The 20,229-nt window shown below is 36.6% G+C and overlaps 3 protein-coding genes across 7 annotated transcripts; 1 reads left to right on the top strand and 2 right to left on the bottom strand.

The window, feature by feature from the left end:
- The first annotated feature begins 670 nt into the window (after window positions 1–670).
- LOC121770164 (probable calcium-binding protein CML16) lies at window positions 671–1,138 on the top strand. The gene has a single exon (XM_042166951.1). It carries the CDS (start codon window positions 692–694, stop codon window positions 1,136–1,138), a length of 447 nt encoding a protein of 148 aa, XP_042022885.1. The 5' UTR covers window positions 671–691.
- Window positions 1,139–5,299: 4,161 nt separating this feature from the next.
- LOC121771671 (putative phospholipid-transporting ATPase 9) lies at window positions 5,300–11,830 on the bottom strand. Of its 4 annotated transcripts, none has more exons than XM_042168505.1 (12): window positions 11,699–11,830; window positions 10,745–11,337; window positions 8,742–10,069; window positions 8,481–8,591; window positions 7,747–8,023; window positions 7,564–7,652; window positions 7,374–7,482; window positions 6,967–7,170; window positions 6,674–6,799; window positions 6,501–6,599; window positions 6,216–6,407; window positions 5,300–6,144 (listed from the first exon to the last, which is right to left on the bottom strand). In XM_042168505.1, the coding sequence occupies exons 2-12, from the start codon at window positions 11,144–11,146 to the stop codon at window positions 5,512–5,514; spliced, it is 3,570 nt and encodes a 1,189-aa protein (XP_042024439.1). In that variant the 5' UTR covers window positions 11,147–11,337; window positions 11,699–11,830; the 3' UTR covers window positions 5,300–5,511. The 4 variants fall into 4 exon arrangements, with proteins under 4 accessions (XP_042024439.1, XP_042024440.1, XP_042024441.1 ...); XM_042168506.1 differs by having other exon boundaries at window positions 11,665–11,786; XM_042168507.1 differs by lacking the exon at window positions 11,699–11,830 and having other exon boundaries at window positions 10,745–11,147; window positions 11,226–11,686.
- Window positions 11,831–17,538: 5,708 nt separating this feature from the next.
- On the bottom strand, window positions 17,539–19,906 carry LOC121770601 (DNA-directed RNA polymerases II and V subunit 8A-like). Of its 2 annotated transcripts, none has more exons than XM_042167358.1 (5): window positions 19,702–19,906; window positions 19,181–19,277; window positions 18,916–19,073; window positions 18,104–18,210; window positions 17,539–17,888 (listed from the first exon to the last, which is right to left on the bottom strand). In XM_042167358.1, the coding sequence occupies exons 2-5, from the start codon at window positions 19,248–19,250 to the stop codon at window positions 17,777–17,779; spliced, it is 447 nt and encodes a 148-aa protein (XP_042023292.1). In that variant the 5' UTR covers window positions 19,251–19,277; window positions 19,702–19,906; the 3' UTR covers window positions 17,539–17,776. The 2 variants fall into 2 exon arrangements, with proteins under 2 accessions (XP_042023292.1, XP_042023291.1); XM_042167357.1 differs by having other exon boundaries at window positions 19,181–19,253; window positions 19,702–19,899.
- Window positions 19,907–20,229: the final 323 nt, after the last annotated feature.

Genomic DNA, 20,229 nt, shown 5'->3' with positions numbered 1-20,229 from the left:
TGCTGGTGCTGCGGGTCCAAGCCACGGCGTGGCCACTAGCAATGTACGCATGGGGATACCCATGACGATGTCGATCGAGTCTGTGCATTTGCCGACATGCGCCAAAGACAAGCCCATGTTCGGCTCCAGAACGATATTATTGAAGAAGTATGGCAGCGGAGGGGTCGTCGTTGATGTAGTTTTTAATTATTGAAATGTTTTTTTTTAATTTGGTGAAATGTACTTTTCTTTTCTTTTCTTTTTATTTATTGGAATTTTTTCCCTATTTGTGTCGAAATTTTAATTCCGTAAATTGTTTAATTCCGGAAATTGTTTAATTTGTGAATTTGTGGTTTTTTTAATTGTGGGAAGTCCTTCGGGAAGTCCTTGGGGATGTCCGCCACTGTGCAGTGGAAAGTCCTTATGACGTGGCAGTGCAGTGGGAAGTCCGTATAACGTAGCAGGAGGTGTTCTTGGGAATTCCGCGCTGATGCTCTTAGTCGATTAAGATAAATACTACTTGATCAATCTTCGTTGCTCTTTCATCACCACCACCACTACCACCCAAGCGTTTTCTCACTCATCGACCAATTCAAAACCGACTTTGAAAACACAGCCTCAAACACTCCCCAAAGCAAGCACAGCCACCCTCGGAAATTAGGGTTTCTTCTAACTCGTTATTGGGGAAATGGTCGCATTCCGCAGCATCAGAATGGCTAAGATGGAATCCGATCAGCTGAACCAGCTGAGGGACATCTTCGCCCGCTTCGACATGGACCACGACGGTAGCCTCACGCAGCTCGAGCTGGCCGCCCACCTTTGCTCGCTCGGCCTCAAGCCCTCCGGCGACCAGATCCACTCCCTCCTCGCCAACATGGATGCCAACGGCAACGGCTCCATCGAATTCGACGATCTCGTTGACGCCATCCTCCCCGACATCAACGATGAGGTGCTCCTCAACCAAGACCAGCTCATGGAGGTCTTCCGCTCCTTCGATCGCGACGGAAACGACTACATCACCGCCGCCGAGCTCGCCGGACAGATGGAGAAGATGGGGCACCCCCTCACCTACCGCGAGCTCAGCGATATGATGCAAGAGGCCGACTCTAACGGCGACGGTGTCATCAGCTTGAATGAATTCGCCACAATTTTGGGGTAATGTATGTGGCGTTGTACGGCAACTAATTGATCTCTTTTTTTCTTTACTTTTCTCCTTCTCTTTTTTCATAGTGTTGATTAGTTTTTGTAGATATATTCGTGTAAGAAGTGACTTCACATTCAGTCCCTAAGAGCATCAGCAGTGGCGTGAAATTTCAGATGAAATTTCCCATGGAATTCCCAAAAACACCTTCTGCCACGTCATACGGACTTCCCACTGCATTGCCACGTCATAAGGACTTCCCACTGCACAGTGGCGGACATCCCGAAGGACTTCCCACAATTAAAAAAACCACAAATTTACAAATTAAACAATATCCAGAATTAAACAATTTACGGAATTAAAATTTCGACACTTCCATTAAATAAAAAAATACATTTCACCAAATAAAAAAAACATTTCAATAATTAAAAACTACATCAACGACGACCCCTCCGCCGCCATACTTCTTCAATAATATCTATGAATATGTAGAAATTAAAAAAAAAATTAATGCAATAAACAGGAATTCCGCGCGGACGTCCGCACTCCCGTCACGACGGAATTCCACGTAACGACGCGAAACTGCGGTGTCCTCGGCTGAATTCTGTATCCGTGCATAACATGCACAATGGCGGACGTCCGCTGGTCGGAATTCCATCGGGACGGACGCCATTGCTGATGCTCTAAGCATGAAGAGTTAAAAGTTGAAGAGGAAAGGAAGAAGCAAGATCAGTAATAGTTAGTTTGTTAGGAAAGAGCCGTTGGAAGCTCTTGTTTCTTGATTCTTGATTCCATTCAGTTAGTGGCAGTTACCACAATTGTATGAGCTTTAAGTAGCTCGATTTTCACTTGTATTCTAGTATTAGGAATCAATCAAAAAAAAATCCCTTTTTCTCCAAGAAATCATCTATCTCTCTTCTTCTTAAATTAGTGTGTGTTCTCTCTGGGTGTGAGTGTTCATACTGAGTGTGTGTGAGTTACTTGGAGAGTGTGTAAGTCTTGTGTGCTGTGTTAACAAGTGGCGTCGTTTTGGTGGGAAGTTGAGGCTGATTTACAGAAGTTCAGATAGTCTCAGAGATGGCAACAAGGCTAGATGCAGAGAAATTCAAAGGCAAAAACGATTATGGCCTGTGGAAAATGAAGATGAAGGCAGTCTTGATCCAACAAGGCTTGGCAGCAGTTCTTGCACCTGCAACTAGGGGTGAGTAAAAAAACCGGAAACCGAATATCCGAACCTAACCAAACCGAAATTTTGAAATCCGGTTCAATTTTTTCGGTTTTTCGGTTCGGTTCGGTTTAAAAATAAAAAAAAATCGGTTTTTCGGTTAGGTTCGGTTCGGGCGAAGAAAAAAACCGAAAAACCGAAAAACCAAATTATATATACATTCTATTAATTTAATATATTATATTATATATAATATATATATTCTTTTAATATATTCTACTATATGATATATATTATATATTCCCTCCGTCCCGGACTACTCGCACATTTCCTTTTCGGCACGGAGATTAAAGAATGAGTGTATAGCAAAGTCAACAATTGCGGCTGTAGGTGATAATTTTTACTAAGAATGGAAAGAGTGCAAATAACTTGGGACGCCCAGAAAGGAAATAAGTGCAAGTAGTCCGGGACGGAGGGAGTATATTATTAATTCTATATTATATATAAATATTCTATTAGTATATATAAAATAAAATAAAATACACATATATAAATATATATTTATATTATATTTATTTTTATCAGGTTTTTCGGTTTTTTTTGGGTTTTTCAGTTTTGTTCGGGTTTTTCGGTTTTTAAAGTTCGGTTTTCGGTTTTTCGGTTTTGGTTCGCTTTTGGCAAAAAACCGAACCGAAACCCGAATGCACACCCTTACCTGCAACAGAGAAGGGAAAGGCTCCTGCTCTTGATGAAAAATCTCAGGCCAAGTTTGATGAGATGAAGTCTATTTGGCTAAATCTTTAGCAAATAGGCTTTACATGAAGAAAAGGCTATACTTCTACAGTTTTATTGCTGAAAGATCAGTAATAGAGCAGCTGGAGGAGTTTAACAAGATCATTGATGATCTTAGCTCTGTTGATGTCAAGATTTCAGATGAAGATAAGGCTATCTTGACACTCAATGCCTTGCCTAGCTCTTATGATCAACTGAGTGATGCCATCATCTATGGCAGAGATAAGCCAATCACCTATGCAGAGGTGTATTCAGCTCTGATGGCCAAGGAACTTCAGAGCAAAGGCTCTGATGTGCAAGCTGCAGAGGCCTTAAATGTTAAGAAATTCAAAAAGTAGAAATTTAAGAAGAAATTTGAAGATTCTAAAGCCTCCAGCTCTAATTCTCAGAAAGAAACCAGATCTTGTCACTGGTGTAAAAAACCAGGGCACTTAAAGAAGGATTGTTATGCATGGAAGAAGAAGACAAGGTTTGCTTGCTGAAAAAGAGCCTTTATAGACTAAAACAAAGTCCTAGGCAGTGGAATAGGAAGTTTGATGAGCAGATGAGGAAAATTGGTTTCATAAGGTCAAAATTTGATGAATGCATTTACATAAAGAAGAAAGGCAGTACACCAGTTGCCTATCTATTGCTTTATGTAGATGATATGTTCTTTGTTGAACCATCTATGGCTGAGATACAGAAAATCAAGGAAGATTTGAAGTCTAGTTTTGAAATGAAGGATCTGGGTGAAGCATGGAAGATCCTGGGCATTAATATTCAGAGGGACAAAAGCTGTAAAAGACTGTGGCTGCTTCAAACTGACTACATTGAGAAAGTTCTGAAAAAATTCAATATGGACAATGCTAAAGTTGCATCAATACCTCTATCACAGAGTTTTAAGCTGTCAAAGGAGCAGGCTCCTAAATCTAAACAAGAAAGCACATGAGATGGAGTCTATTCCTTATGCTAGTGTGGTTGGAAGCATTATGTACACTATGATCTGTACAAGGCCAGACCAGGCCCATGCTATCTCTGATCCTGGGAGAGAGCATTGGAATGCTCTTAAGTGGATTCTGAGATACATGAAGTGCACTAGTAGCTGGGGAATTGTATTCAATGGCGGTGATAAGGTGAGTGAGGAGGTAGTGGTGGGCTACTGTGATGCAGATTATGCTACAAATTTGGATAATAGGAAATCCCAAACTGGTTATCTCTTTACCATGTTTGGAACTGTGGTTAGCTGGAAATCTGGGCTACAGAATGTTGTTGCTCTATCAACAACAGAAGCAGAATATATGGCTCTCACAGGAGCTGTGCAAGAGAGCTTCTAGATTCAGGGTGTGATATCAGATTTTGGTTTTGATCATAGAACTATGGTGGTACATTGTGATAGCAGTTCAGCTATATGCTTTGCTAGGTATCAGTATTTCCATGAGAGGAGTAAGCATATAGACATCAGACTACATTCCATTAGAGATGAGATTGAAAGAGGAAGAGTGAAGGTGGTCAAGATTGATACCTTGCACAATCCAGCTGATATGCTCACCAAGTCTCTGGGAAGAGACAAGTTTGATCATTGCAAGGAATTGATCAAGGTGTGCTGCAAGAACTGAAGTGTGTACTCAGGTGGAGAATTATAAGAAGTGAGTTCACGTTCAGTGCCTAAGCATGAAGAGTTAAAAGCTGAAGAGGAAAGGAAGAAGCAAGAAAGGAACTAGTTGTTGGAATTAGTTAGTTTGTTAGGAAAGAGCCGTTGGAAGCTCTTGTTTCTTGATTCTTGATTCCATTCTGTTAGTGACAGTTACCACAATTGTATGAGCGTTAAGTAGCTCGGTTTTCACTTGTATTCTAGTGTTAGGAATCAATCAATAAAAGAGAATCTCTTTTCTTCAAGAAATCATCTTATCTCTCTTCTTCTTCAATTTATGTGTATTCTCTGTGTGTGTGAGTGTTCATACTGAGTGTGTGAGTTACTTGGAGAGTGCTTAAGTAAGTCTTGTGTGTTGTGTTAACAATTCGTATAAAAATTTGGCAGAATTTCAACAGCAAATTCGTCTTATTCGTGTTAATTCGTTTGTTTGTTTGATCACAACAGTATATAAAAATTAATAATTCTTCAATCCTTTTTCTGCTTTATGCATTCATAGTAGTGAAACTCAAGTAATTTGTTTGAGCATGAACAAGATTCAATAAAACAATCAATGTTGAATAATTCCCAATACCTAAAACAACAGAGCAAATTTAAGCAAAATCTTGATAATGATAGAATGATTTCCGCACATATCTATTTCAACTACATCGACTGATACAGATTACAAAATTGATTGGATCTGTGATACTTACAAACTGCACAAATAAACTGTACAGACCTTGCGGTACTAAGTTCACAACTAGAAAATCGAAGCATCAATGTACAACGAGCAGGGCTCCGAACCCAGAGAACAACCACGTGCTATCGATGATTACGGCTCCTGTCATGCAATGGATTCGTCCGTGCCAGGGAACGAGCAGTGAAGCCCACAGTCGTGTGTCTTATCGATCTCTGCCTCACCATGTCACAGAATTCCGGATCATCAGCTCGGCCCTCGTACCTAATCCACTGTATCATTCCATGGTACATTGGGAAGAACCTCATCTGAACAGCTTTGTACACAAAGTAAGGCAGGAGAGCTGAGACGACAACGTATATTGTTACCACGTAGAATGCAGGTATTGGGGCAAGAGACTCCACAAACACCTTATACGCGGTTGTAGAGATATTCGAAGGCATAGCTCCATAAGCTAAAAGGAAAATATACCAAAGAGCAACTCCACCCCAGATGAATATATGTTGGATTAAGGTGAAGTAACTAATGGCAAGAGCCATCTGGCAGTTGACGACCCACACAACGCACGTGTACATTACCGCTCCAAGAATCTGGTGATCGACAATCTTTCCGTTCTTGTTGAATCCCTGAGGGTTCAGTGACCTTGCGCAGAAGTAGTAGATGATAACAGCGCTGGAAACACCATTGAGCATCCAACCAATAATGCGGCGCCAGCTGAAGAGGGAGTTCTGCACACCTTCTTGGTAGAGCAAGGGAAACTGCCATGTGAAATCGAGCATGAGACTTTGATGAGATACTAGACGCGCTAATATATCATATGGAGGCGTACCTTTAGGCATAGTCTAGCAGAAACGTCCTGGTCGAAGACCCCCAAGGCAATAACGGGTAATGAGGTGAAGAACACGTTGTAAAGGGACAGAAACCAATCATTATACGCGGTTTGCCCAGAGAAAGACGAGTGAGCCTCGTATAGGAAGAGAGTGATACCAAAAGTGACATTCTTGTAGAAAAAGTAGCAAATCTGCATAAAAGGTTTATATAAAATTAAGAAGTGAATGAAGACATAACTTCGAACAAAGCTTAGAAGTTTGGGAAAGGTGAACGCTGAAGTTACCATTGAAGAGATCCTTCTGTAACACCAATGCCCATGCACCAAAAGCAAGCGTTCCAAAAATCGGAACTGAGCAATTGCAATATCACTCGACATGACCGCCTGGTAACGCAAACAAAATGTGAGGCTTTGTCAAGAATTCTGAAATCAAACAACACACAATTTAGCTTTTGCACCTGCATTCCTTCAACACCACTTATTCCGATCCCAATATCAGCTTCTTGCAGCATTCCAACATCATTAGCTCCATCGCCAATCGCCAGAGTAGTCTTATGTATTCCATCCTTAACAAGTCTCGTTACCTGTGTGGTTAAAAATCAAAATTTGAATACTTATACATACAGGGTAGAAGCAGTAGAGGCGGCTAAAAAATCAGTTTGAATACTTTTACTTATAGGATAGAAGCAGTAGAGGCGGCTCGATCACAGAATTAAATGAGAATGTATAGATGCAGAGAACCCAAACTAACCAAAGCCTTCTGCTTAGGAGACGAGCGGCAACATATTACAGATGCACAGCTGATTGCAAGGTCAAGAAACAAATTCTTGACACTGTCGTCTAATGCATATGCAAGAGATTTCCCATCTATGATCAATGCGAAAGCCCCAGATCCAGAGTTAGCCACCTGACTCTTCCCTTCGGTGATCTGCTGGAGAACACTTTGCTTCGAAGCCTAATAAAAAATTGAAACCTAATCAATGCCTCGATTACACATACCACTTGAGAAGACATATACTATTACAGTAACATCTAACAAATACGAAGAGGAAACATTTAGTACCACCCCTGAACCAGAAAATGTAATCTAGTAATTCTAAGGCGGTGTAAATGTCAATCCAACAGAAATTGCTCATAAATAACTATAAATCGCTTTACCTTGGCAATCTCATTCTTATCTCCTGTTTTCTCCACTGTTGTGATCTCTTCTGTATCCAAGCTAACAAGAATTTGCTTCATTCCTTCTCTGAGCAAGCTACAAGCATACCTGCAAAGTCAAATCGTTCAATCAGAAATACATGGATAGTCGGCTTTGATTGCGTTTATGAGAAATCTTGCAGGAACATACCCAATGTTGATTGCAGTTTCCATCTTATCCCCAGTCAAAACCCATATTTTGATCCCGGCCTGCGCGAGTTTGTCAATACACTCAGGTACCTGCCAGGAACAACACCATATAAGAAAATTCAGCACTTGTCAAATCTAGAGAACCGTGCATGACTGCACTACGTGATACTGTAAACTGACGCACCCCTTGCTGAAGCTTGTCCTCTATGGCTGTTGCACCAAGAAGAATCATATCTTTCTCGATTTCTTCAGTCACTTGATCAATCAGTTCCTGACGATTGGGGCTGACTGCATTTTTAGCTTTGGTGAATTTTTCATTGAACAACGTGTATTCTTCTTCACTGAGTTCCCGATAAGCAAGTATCAGGGTCCGCAAGCCTGTATCAGCATACTCCTTCACGTGTTCTCTGGTTTCCTTTTCATATTCTCTTCCATTTTCAGCAAGCCTCTCAAACATGACACTGCGACGAAATAGTAATTAAGCAGATGACATTAGGATGGTTTATTATTAAGCAGAGGCAATATCATTAAACAACATAAATCTACACTAGTATAGCAGTGTGAATTTACAAGCTTTTATTGTCTCTGTGAAAAACCTGCATGTATCTTTGTATAGTTAATATGTTCATTATCTACAGAAAAAGATAAATGCATTGTGTAAGAAATGACTAATGAGTGATATGCAATGATGCAGATAAACTAGATCTTGAAATGAAAAGAAGCTCAAATACTGCATTTCATTATACATTACTAAATGAGACAAACAAATATATCTTGCAAAAGTTTAGGAATGAATATATTTATATTGGTAATGTTTAGCATTCCGGGGACATTGTCATCAGCGTGCGTTCCAGACAACGAAACACATGGACATGAAAAGCAAGATAGCAGTTTCAATACATTGCGAAAGAAACTAACCTGTCAGCACCTTTGCAAAACAATAGTAGTTTTCCCTCCTCATTCCTTACTATCACAGACATTCGCTTTCTTGAACTGTCGAATTCTAGAACATTTAACAACTTGTATGACCTGCATGCATCAGCTAAAATTCTTTTAGGATATGCACACAACTATAAATGATGAGAATAAATTCCTACTTCTATCTAAAAAGTCGGATTAATAGCTGTGTAAATGTCAAAGGGAGGAGAAAAATATGGTGGAGAGATCAACGATACTGACCATTCAACTCTTTCTCCAGAGACGGGGTCCCACTCCTTCACATGAACGCTTGTTTGTGTTCTTTTGAAGAATTCAAAGCCGATTTCCCTAGCTGCAATGACAAAGGCAGCCTCATCTGGTGACTCAGCTTCATATGTGACTTTCCCTGTGTTTTCATCAATGTCGGGTAGAGCTGTATGGCAGACTGCCAGCAAACGGAAGAATTTAACGATGACATCCGAATGGGGCTCGTTCAACCAATTCCCGTTCATGATTCTATCATCGTCAAAATTGAATCCCTTAACCGAAGATCTTCTTGGGCTGCCAACATCTTTTCCTTTCACCATAAATGGAGACCCTGTTCGTTTGGCCATATCCCTTTCCACTTCTGTTATACCATGTCCATATGCAGTACCAGCAATTGAGCACTTGATAAACTCCATCGAATTACAAGTTAGCGTCCCTGTCTTATCTGAAAGTATTGTATCAACTTGCCCTAGCTCCTCATTCAAATTTGAGGTACGGGCATAGGCTGGTTTGTCAGTTTCTTCATAGTACATACTAACATCTTGATTTATAAATATGCTCTGAAGCACCTTAACAATTTCTATTGACACATACAAAGAAATCGGAATTAAGTAGCTGTACAGTAACAAGGCTGTCAAAAAGTGATATATGGCAGCAGCTGGTGCTCTATCTGGATCAAAAAATATGTTAGCATTATCTGGTCTGAGATACCACCTTTTGACTCCGCCATCCAAGTCGTCTTTAGTCTTGATCCCGAAGTATATTGATCCAATTGCGGAGATGGTGAACAAAACACCAAACAAAAGGTAAACAATCTTATCCATCTTCTTCTCTATATTGCTTCTCTTGGAAGGAGGAGGTGTTGAATTCTGGATAACCTTCGTGTCGTGGCCAGTGAAGATAACAGCTCCGTATATGTACTCTGTGTTACGGAGTTTTGAGTCTCTAAGTAGCAACTGTTGAGGCGAAAGAGGGAGCTGAGCTCCTTCTAACTCCATACTTCCAACAAAACTGTACAAATTAGCATTAGGATCCTCACATTTGATAACAGCCTTGAAATCATTGAACTCCTCGCCATTTAGTGATGAAGTTGCTTCCAATGCTTGTTTGATCTTCAAATTTGTCTCCCCGTCAAGGTTCATGGTCTCAACATAGCAGATAGCATCTTCATAACTTGATGAAAGTAAAACTAAGTCTGCAGGAAAGAATTCATCCTTCTCCACCTTAACTATATGGCCGACTTTCAGATTTTTCCACTCTGTTGACTTAAACTTCCCATCACCTTCATGTACCTTCACCTTTCTGTTGTTCACCTCAACATCCTAATATTTGCAGATTCTCATCATCAACAACCAGAGTATAAAAATGGACAGGCAAGAAAGGAAACAAACACCACCAAGAATCTTTCATCTGAAAACAATAACTACGTCGAATATTATAAATTTCCCAAATGGGCAAAAGCCAGTGGGAACGTTTCTAGTTCAACAACATGAAGCAGCCTCATAATCAAGCCTTGATCAAGGCAATCTTAACTAAATCTAAGATTATCTGAATCCAGAAACAATCAGCATACTTTTTTGTTTGGATAATTTTAAGACACAGAAATAAAGCAGCTGTCAACAATAAATTTATTGGTTCTGTCAACTCAAAACGAAAAACATTCACTGCACATAAACAAAACAGGTAGTTTTCACAAAAATCTGAACATCCCAAATCCAGCAGAAATTCTTCCAATCTGAACACTTACAAAACTAAGTAGAATTCCTCCAAAAACTTAGTAAAACTCTAAGCAACCTAGCCAAGAACAAAATAAAGCAGCAGAATAGTACACTCCATACACCTCAATATTGAAAAAAAAGACAAACACACAACACACACAACCGCAACATCAGCAGCAACATCAACAACAATACCAATAACAAAAACAACAACAAGGACAAGGACAACATCAGACAAAACGCATATCATACTACCACATAACCAAAAATCAAGAATACCTGTTGATTCCGCCGCCAATCCTCAATACCTTCCTTAACCATGGTTGCTCCAATAACTATAATCAAGGGAACTATGGCACTGACCGCGGTATAGGGCGCAAGAGGGGTAAAACTCAAGATACCAATGACAAGAAAGTAGAAGTTAGCCACTCTCCTAAATTGCTCAAACAAAGCCTTTGGCAAGAAAGTTGCAGGAGTATACTTAGTTGTCCTAACATAATTAGTGGCATATGTCCTAAGGCCGGCGTCCAAGCCATCCGGCTCGTTGCAGTAAACCACCCTTGAGAAGCCAGGCCTCCCAATCTGTGACTGTGAGAGATCTTCTTCTGCTGATGGTCTTCTTGCACATTTGAATGTGTAGATCCTGCTGAAATTTATTCCCCTTTTTCTTCCGTTTCTCATTCTGTCACAACAACCTTAATCTCGTGAGATCCCAGAAGAGGAACTGAACCAGGCCTGCTGCTATTTCTGTTACAAAAACCTTAATCTCGTGAGATCCCAGAAGAGGAACTGAACCAGGCCTGCTGTCTGAAATAGCAGCAACTGCCCTCTGATAATGCAGGCGTTCAGGCGCAGCTACTTTTGTCAAGCACCTAGCATACAAATGACTTCATAATCAGGGATTTTTTTCTAACTACCATACATAAACAATTATTTTCAGAGAAAAAAATAACTCCAACAAATGGTCCTAATCTCCAACTACTCCAAAACAGTTGTCAGAAATGAATACTTGTGAATATTTGGGGGTTTCAGTGGGCTGATTGAGGAAGAAGAAGAAGAAGACAAGAAATTCCACCACCAAAAAGACTCAATCTTTGTTATGACTGATTAGATTAAGCAAGATTAAGGCTGCTAAATCAGCTGGAGCAGCTCAAAAGTGGTGTATAAAAACAAGAAAACGACAGTGCCTTGGCAAACACCTAGCATTAGATGAAAGACGAAAATGAAATATACGTGTAGGAACTATCCAGTCATTTGATTTTTCCCTCATGACATACACCGTTGATCATTGACTTGGATCTCTCTCTCTCTCTCTCTCTCTCTCTCTCTCTCTCTCTCTCTCTCTCTCTCTCTGACTTTGATGGCAGTTGGGTTTGGGGTTTTTTTCGGACACGCCTAATGTTCAAATTCAAAAACTTGACCACTATTCCTTAAAGACTTGACCACTATTCCTTAAAGAAAAAGGAATTACAGATCACCAATGATTGCAGAAACTCTTAACGGATGCCACATTTAGCTATTGCAAGAGAAGCATAGGTTGAAAATTTCAGAGAGGGAGAGGGAGAGGGAGAAAGGGACAAAGAGACGGGGGGCGATATAAAATAAATTGGGGTTTTGCTTCGAATTTTCACATTGTAAAGCTGGAGATTTCGCGGGAAACATTCTTTTTTAAAGAAAATGTTTGTTGTGATTCTCGCAATTCGCATATTTTTGTTTGTTTTTGCCGGAGATCTGAGGGGAAATGTAAAACCAGTTGAACATGCAGGAATAAAATATTTGTGGGGGAATTTGAGTGAAAAAAAACAAAAATTTGAATCTTTACGGTAACAATTTGTTACTGTGTGTTGCCACTTGCCAATCATTAAACGATTGATCATATTATGATTAATTAAATTAAGAGTGATTTAGCGATGTGTTAAAATGGGACAAATAATTAGTTGAATATCTTTATCTTTTCTAGATTTGAGACAGCGACAGAGACAAAAAAGTGAAATTGCATTCGGCAAAGCTGGCAAAGGACCGCAAATCAGGAGATGCGATTACTCTCATAAATTAATTTATTAGTACTACCCTAATTTGTTTGAAAATTAGTTAATGGAGGAGTACTATAATTTTTTGTATATTTTTTAATTCGGTTAACTGATATTTATAGAATATCTCATACTTGCATGTTACTCCCTATTAATTGAAGTCTATATAAAACTGCCACTACATCTAATTATGAAGCTAAAACAAATGTAATTTTCCAATACTCGTAATTCAATGTATGCATTCTTAATCGCATAGATGTGAAATGTATATATGAATTATTCGGTAAAGTATATTTTCTTTTTCTCTTTTAGGGGATTTAAGTCAACAATAGAGTAATGTCATCTGCGTTTTCAATTACTTTTAAATTGCATATTTCGTGTTGAAATTTTTAAGTTCACAAACCAGTGGATATATTCCTTTATCAAGCATATATAGCATTATCAATAAAAAAAGGATTAAAATCAAGATGAATTAACAACTTAATAAAGTAGGCTTGCAACGTATGAGATGACGTTAATTCAGTCAAAACATTGTTGTAGCCCCCAACTGCATGATTAAATAAATATAAGTAGCTTAGTCCCCTACCACCCCCATGCACTTCATTTAATAATCATGTACAAATATTACTACTACTCTTTTCTTTAATTAGCACAAATATACAAACATTATTATTCCTTTTATAAGAAAAAATGGTATGTGTATTTTGTTTTTGCTATATGAGCTCATTTCATTTTCCAACATTTATCATCCACCACAGAAACACCTCTCTCTTTGGTACATTACTTGTAATTATACGGCAACGTTTTTGACTTCTAATTCTATATTAATTAACATCGATTAATTTATAGCAATTGTACTTATCGTCATGAATTATTAAAATTGTACTTATTGAAATAATTTTATATCGAGTGGAATTTGAATGAAATTTACAGGCCCATGGGAATCATTTGTATGACAAAAGCAATACTAGTATTTCTCATTCCCTAACAAACAGATTCTTTAATTTGTTGAAAAATAAATCAGACAATCACAAAATGAACACAAAGAATTATTTACTCAATTCAATACGATATGTATCTATGTCTAAGACTGACATCAAGCTAAGGATTTCACTATATAATTTTCCAGATGATTTTATAATAAGAAAGCACCTCTATTTATATGCACAATAGAGAGCCATAATTCCAAATGAATAAAGTCTCACACGAAATATATTTCAAGAAAACAAATCCTAAATATGGTTAAGAGAGTATTTTAGAGTCCATAATTAACAAAATTCATACGAGAGAAACATTTCTGCATTTTTCAATGAAGTGTGAGGTTTTCCACTTTTATCTTACCCTTTGTATGACATGACATAGAACAAATGGCTGCTGCACTTATTTAGTTAATGCAACAAAGCGATAGATCATATATAGATGTAATGAATGACGAAGGATTTGCGTTCTCCAAAGTTGAATGCTATTGTAATCCGAATAGCTTTAAATGAATTTATTTGTGTTCACTGAATTTTTAGACCCGATCACATGCATGCTCGAAGTGACTCGAATTCTCAATCTACTAATAATAAGAAATGATGTGTCTTACCAATTGAATCGTGCTTTGTTGTCGGTGATTAATTTTTTTTTGGGTGCCCTTAACATGTATAAATTTTTAGTTAAATGAAATAAACAAAAAAATTTAAAGAATGTGTACGAATTAACTCGAATTTAAGAGCTTTACAATTATAATTAGTTAAAAGGAAAAGGGATAATTTCTTCGATTCCATCCAAATTCAAATGCCAAATATGAAAATAAATTAAAGATATAAAACCAACGGTCGCGTAAGCGTTATTCCTTTTCTTTTTCTTTTTCTCTTTGTAGTCTGCATAAAGGAAAAAAGAATTTAATCTTGTGCATTTACTTTTTGTACTTTATGGGATTTTATACAATTATGTAAATTCTAATGATATATACAATTTCTATTAATTAGGGGAATGTGCGGAAAGGATTAGGAACAATAAAACATACTGTATTAAATTGTTGGTAGCCAATATAAAAACTTAATTCGTTAATCGATTTCGAGGAATTAATTAGATACTGTATTTTGGTATCAAACTTGAACGGTTTTGATGCATCAATTGCACCTTTGTCACAATTCAAATTTTACAATTATCATTATACAACATATAATAATGGGCCAAAATTTTCTGAAGGATTTTTGAAATTAGCGTTCGAAGTTCACCTTGAGTCAAAATTGTTGCAATTTTATCATCGATTTTTTTGATAATTTGATGAATTTCTGTTTCAAATAAAACCATTTTAAAAAAATGTTTTTTGTCTCTAACACATGAGTAAGTTGATTTTTTTTTTCATCCTCAGCATATGAGTAAATTGGTCTTATTAGACTTGATCGACATTTATTAAAAAAAATTACCAAGTGCTGGCCGACATGCATGATATATATTTTATAAGTGTAACCACAATAATGAAAAGTCTACGACTCCATGTGCACAAAATGGTCTTTTTTAGGGTGAGCAATCTGTGGCCAAATGTCTCTGTTTTTGCTAATTCAATTATATAGTGACATTTATCTGTACATATGGCTACTACGTAATTACTTGATAAAAGCAAATGCACCTCCATTTTCATTTCGCCAAAGAAAGAAGCTTTCTTGATTTGTTAGTGCTTCAACAATACTACTATTTTTAAATATTCCGACAGTTTAGATAGTGACTCTAAAATAAAATAATCACAACTACCACTAATTTAAAAGTGGGCATTTAAACGCAAGAAGAAGCGGATTATTTTCTTTCGATTAAGTTAATTAAGTTCAAGCTAGCTAAACAACAATAAATTGCCTAATAAGAAATTTACTCAAGGAAAATTGATTACGGTGAACAGTTGAAGTAATAAAATACGACTCCACTGCTCATTAATTTATTAGGTAAATCCTATTCCTACATAGTTAGTTGCTCGAAACCCACATTTAGACTGTATATTTGTCAATGATATTTAATGCAAAGTTCACAAATCTGATAGGTGGATATGTGTAGAATTATGTAACATGTTCTATGATGAGCTGTTTAGAGACGATCGATTTTGTTTGTGACATTTTCTTTTAATTTAAATTATGTGTTAAAGAAACAGTTCTTGTTGGCTGTCCATTTCTAGGTGTTTCTTTTACTAACAGCACCTACCAAGAAGAAAATAAAGTGTGTATTCTATTTTTCAGACATATAGAAAGGAACTGCATAAGGTTCTTATAACATTGAATTTTCCTTTTTAATTTTTTTTTCTGAAACTGGGAAAATTTCCTTTTGTGTAAATAGTTCACTGCCTAAATTTATGTCTCAAGTAAATTCAATCTCCCAATATCTTTATATTTTACATAGGTTGGTGTCCTGGTTAAACATGGGTTAGGTGGTGTTGTTTAATCGCACATTAATTTGATTATGCACTGAATTAAGTCATCCACAGATTGGTAGTGTAGGGCGTTTGATTTTAAGGCCAATTCTTGACTTTCCATTTGATTATTGCGATTGATTTAGTTGGTAAGTATTGGACTAATAATCCATTCATTTATTATTTCAAGTTAAATAATTTAATGTAATTACAAATTTACTCTGAAGTGACAAGTTTGTAGTACAATTTTGTTTTCTTTCTGCAATTGACATCAGACTTTTATATCAATAAGTTTTCTTCTATATGTGCCCATCAATATCAAATAATTCTACATATAATAATGGATACCAATTAGTCAAGCAAATTTGATAATCATCCAAATAAGATCTCTCTCACATTTAAATAAAACTATATCCAAGAAGAAAGTGCCAAATGTCTAGACTAAAAATGAAAAAGACAGTCTCCTAATTGGCAGTGTTCTTCGATCCCAAATGTTACATGTTACACTTTCATTAGTGCCCTCACAAGTCTAAGTATTTCATATCACACTTAAATTTCCAAGTATATGATTTACCCATCCTATCCAAATTTGTTGTCCCAATGAATACACAAAAAAAAAAACAAAATATTCATATTTTAAAACACAAATTGAATACCGACAAAGTTGGTTCCCAAAAAATTTAGGTTAACCAAAGAGAACAATTATTGCAAGTGGGAGATAGAGAATCTTCAGCATATTCATGTAGCACAATAGGATTATCGATTTTGGAATTATACGTGACTTAACCAATCACACAGTGCTTTTCCCAAATCAATAAAAATTAAATACATGCACAAAGATGTCTTCGCCCCCTTTCCTAAATACTTGTTTTTATTGTGGCCCAAATAAATAAGTTTATTTTTTGATTAACTATTCAACATTCGCATCACTAATACATTGACATAGTAAAAATTTAGTATAATTTTCTTTTCCAAATGATTTTAATCCTGGTGAAAACTCCATTCAATCTTATATAATTAGAATGGAGTGAGTACATATATTGTTTATCAATCGAGAACACCAAACGCAAAATCTCTCAGTTTATTGCTGGATTGAATAAAAAAATATGAGTTTAAATACGTGCAAGATTTAGTAAATAAATAATTGACAATATAAAAAGATCGTATTATCAGATCTTATACGGCTATTCGCATTGGGCTCATTTTACATAGCCCAATATGTATCGGATAGTTATACTCCACTATTGATGTTAGTACAACAATTTTAAGTTTTCATCATGTGTTTAGACAACCGACAACATATCTTTGCATCTTTTTGCATAAACATGAAACAATAACATAACTTTTTGCATAAATATGAAACAATTATATACTATCATAAAACAAGGATGAAATTTTTGTATCCCACTTATACAAAGGGTTGGATGACTGCTAAACATACATGATGTTCGTAATGGAATGTATTAGTAAAACAAACTTCCTTTATCATTTAAACAAACATGAAATAACTGCAAAGCATATTGTATGAATAGTATAATTGCAACTTATCAATTGTTATTTTCCACTATAAGTAATTTTATTTGAATTGTGTGAACTATGGAACAGCAGAAAAGTAAAAGAAAAGAGGATACAGAACACTAGTACTAGGAAGAAAAAGGTACCAGAATATAAGTATTGCATTTGAAATTTGAATTATGGATGCTAAACCAAATTATCATCTCACAGACAAACTGAATGCATCATTAAAAGCATAATTTATGAACACAAATCATAATCTATTTTCCAAACTTCTATTGTAACAGAAGAACATCACTCCCACATTCTCTGATACCTTGGGTTTTCTGCAATTTCAGAACTTGTTCAAACAATACAACACATTCCAGGAGCCTCATGTTTTCAGATCTTCCTCAAGAGAAGAAACATCTTTTGATCAACTTTGAACTTGCGCATCATCAGAGGGTCTCCTCTTAACATCAATTGAAGTCCTCCAAACGAAATAAAAACCTTCCTGTCGCAGATAAGAATGAGATGTCAGCGAAGAGGGGTGAACAAATGTGAAGATCGAGAAATAGTAAGCAGTTATGCAACAAAGATTCACTACAAGTTCCTCCAACAGGAAGCTCTTTAAGGTCAAAGAATTTGCAAGCTTATAATGGCTTTCACATACTACCAAAAGAGAAATTCGGCTTGCAATTTCATCAACGAAACAGTTACAATACATACACTTTTACATCATCATTCCCGTCAGTCTTTTCTTGAGACTCCGCCATCTTATACAGAAGACCATGCATCACGTACTCAAATTTTTCTGCAAGTGATTTTGGCTCCCCCTGCAGTCAATATAAAAAACAAGAAAACTATAAGTCAATACGACTCTCTAGTCACACGTAATGCAAGATACTCCTAAACATCTAACATTGTCTAAATGATACACTAAACCAACTTATCCCTTTAATACAAAGGCAAGTTATTAAAATATATTGATACCAAAGATTGGAACGTTGATAGCACTCGATTGAATAGCAATCGCTAAATGATGATGTGCAATATTAGTCAACCATAGTCCTCCAGTTACTGGATCTAGTCCTCCACAAAAAGTAAGAAATTCCGCATATTTTGACCAATTTAAGTTGAAAAATGCAGTTGCTTCCTCGGCAAAACTTAGATTAAGTTGAGCTAAAAGATAGCGATTCAAGATAAATTCACAAGGGAGCAGTATCTCTATATGATCTACTCCAGCGTTTAGACTCTCGCGTCCATCATCTTTGCCTGCTAGGCAAGAGGCTAGCTAATTGCAAAATTTGCCTCGGTATGTAGCAATGATTGAAGCAACATAAATCAGATAAACACATCTATGAAGCTCTCATGCACTCTCCCTCAAAAATTTCATAATGTTGCATGCCTAATCTAGTATAAAATTCCCCTGCAAGCTATATTCAAGTCACAAAGACCTACCAGCACCAATATTCTAAAAAATATTTATACAGGTTATCCAATTGAAAACAGGCAATTCTTGCAGAAATAAGGACGTGTACCTCAGGAAAGTAGCCTGCAACAGCTGAACCATCCATATGCAGAGTGTTAGAAATCAACATCCGGTATTTCTCTTTGGGACGCATAGGATACAGCTCAGAGTGCACATCTAATTCCAAATAATAACCATTTTCTTCACTCGTTGCATTTATTCTGGAAACTGCAAAAATCATCCACATAATCATTCAGCCCAAACAAGCCATTTTTTCTGGTTCATACATTTAAAGACATAAGCCTCATAATAAGAATACTATCTTCTTTGTATACCTTTGTCATATACTGCTTGGTTATCAATCTTGACCACTTTGATTATCTCATCAAAGTAGAAATCCGCCATCGCCTACCAAAATGAAACAAAAGAGAACTATAACCTGATAAGAACTTTTTAAAATTGCACTAAACATTGATCCATTTGTAGAACTCAACAAAGGTACTAAAGTTAGTTGGGTAAAACATAACAAAGATTAAATTTTGCTGATAGCTGGATTTCAAGCTGGTGAAGGGTATTCAAATTTCTGCTTGGTTTAATTATCTTACGCGATATTGGGGAATTAGGGCAGGAATCACAGTCAGTGCTAATAATTCGAGTAATTCTGCGCTAAGTATGTATAAGTCAGTGTCTCACCAATTATTTATACCATTCTTATTCGAATTTTTCTTTTGCGTTTCTGCTACGCATGCAAGAGGAAATAAATTCAAAATATGCCGAGGGATTACTATTGATTTCTATATACATATTAGAAAAATTGAAAATTGTAATCAGCAGAGAAATTGAAGTGAGGCATTACCCTGTTTTGTTTAACCTCTGCAAGATGAATATTCTACAGAAGCGATCCCGTCCTTCTACGGCGGCGGAATACGAAGAAGATGGAAAGGCGACGGCGGTGTAGGGAAGAACTGCGGCGGTGTTGGCAATAGGGGATATGAAGTTCCAGGTTTTATTCTCCCAGGGTTTTAGATAAAATTATGGAAAATAGAGCTGTAATATTCGATTTATTTTATTCCGAGTATTACCAAATTATTTTGGTCTCGAGTCTCGACAGGATCAAATTATAGATTCAATGGAGATAAATTAATACAACATTAATTGATTTTGTATATTAGAAAGGTCAAAGGAGTATATCATCAAAGCAGTTCCTTACACGGTAAATAACAACTAATCTACACATCCTTCTCTGTTAAGATATATTACGAGCAAAATTAATTTATACTTCAATTTTTATGGTTTTTGTTAGTGTTTCGGATATGAGATTGTAAATGTAATTAATCTATTAGGTGTTTGATTCCTCAATATTAACATTCCATTTATTAAAACG

The sequence above is a fragment of the Salvia splendens genome, chromosome 16 (assembly GCF_004379255.2).
Source record: "Salvia splendens isolate huo1 chromosome 16, SspV2, whole genome shotgun sequence".
NCBI classification, from domain to species: Eukaryota; Viridiplantae; Streptophyta; class Magnoliopsida; order Lamiales; family Lamiaceae; genus Salvia; species Salvia splendens.
The sequence above is the reverse complement of the archived record's forward strand: the minus strand, read 5'-3'. Positions and strand labels throughout refer to the sequence as shown.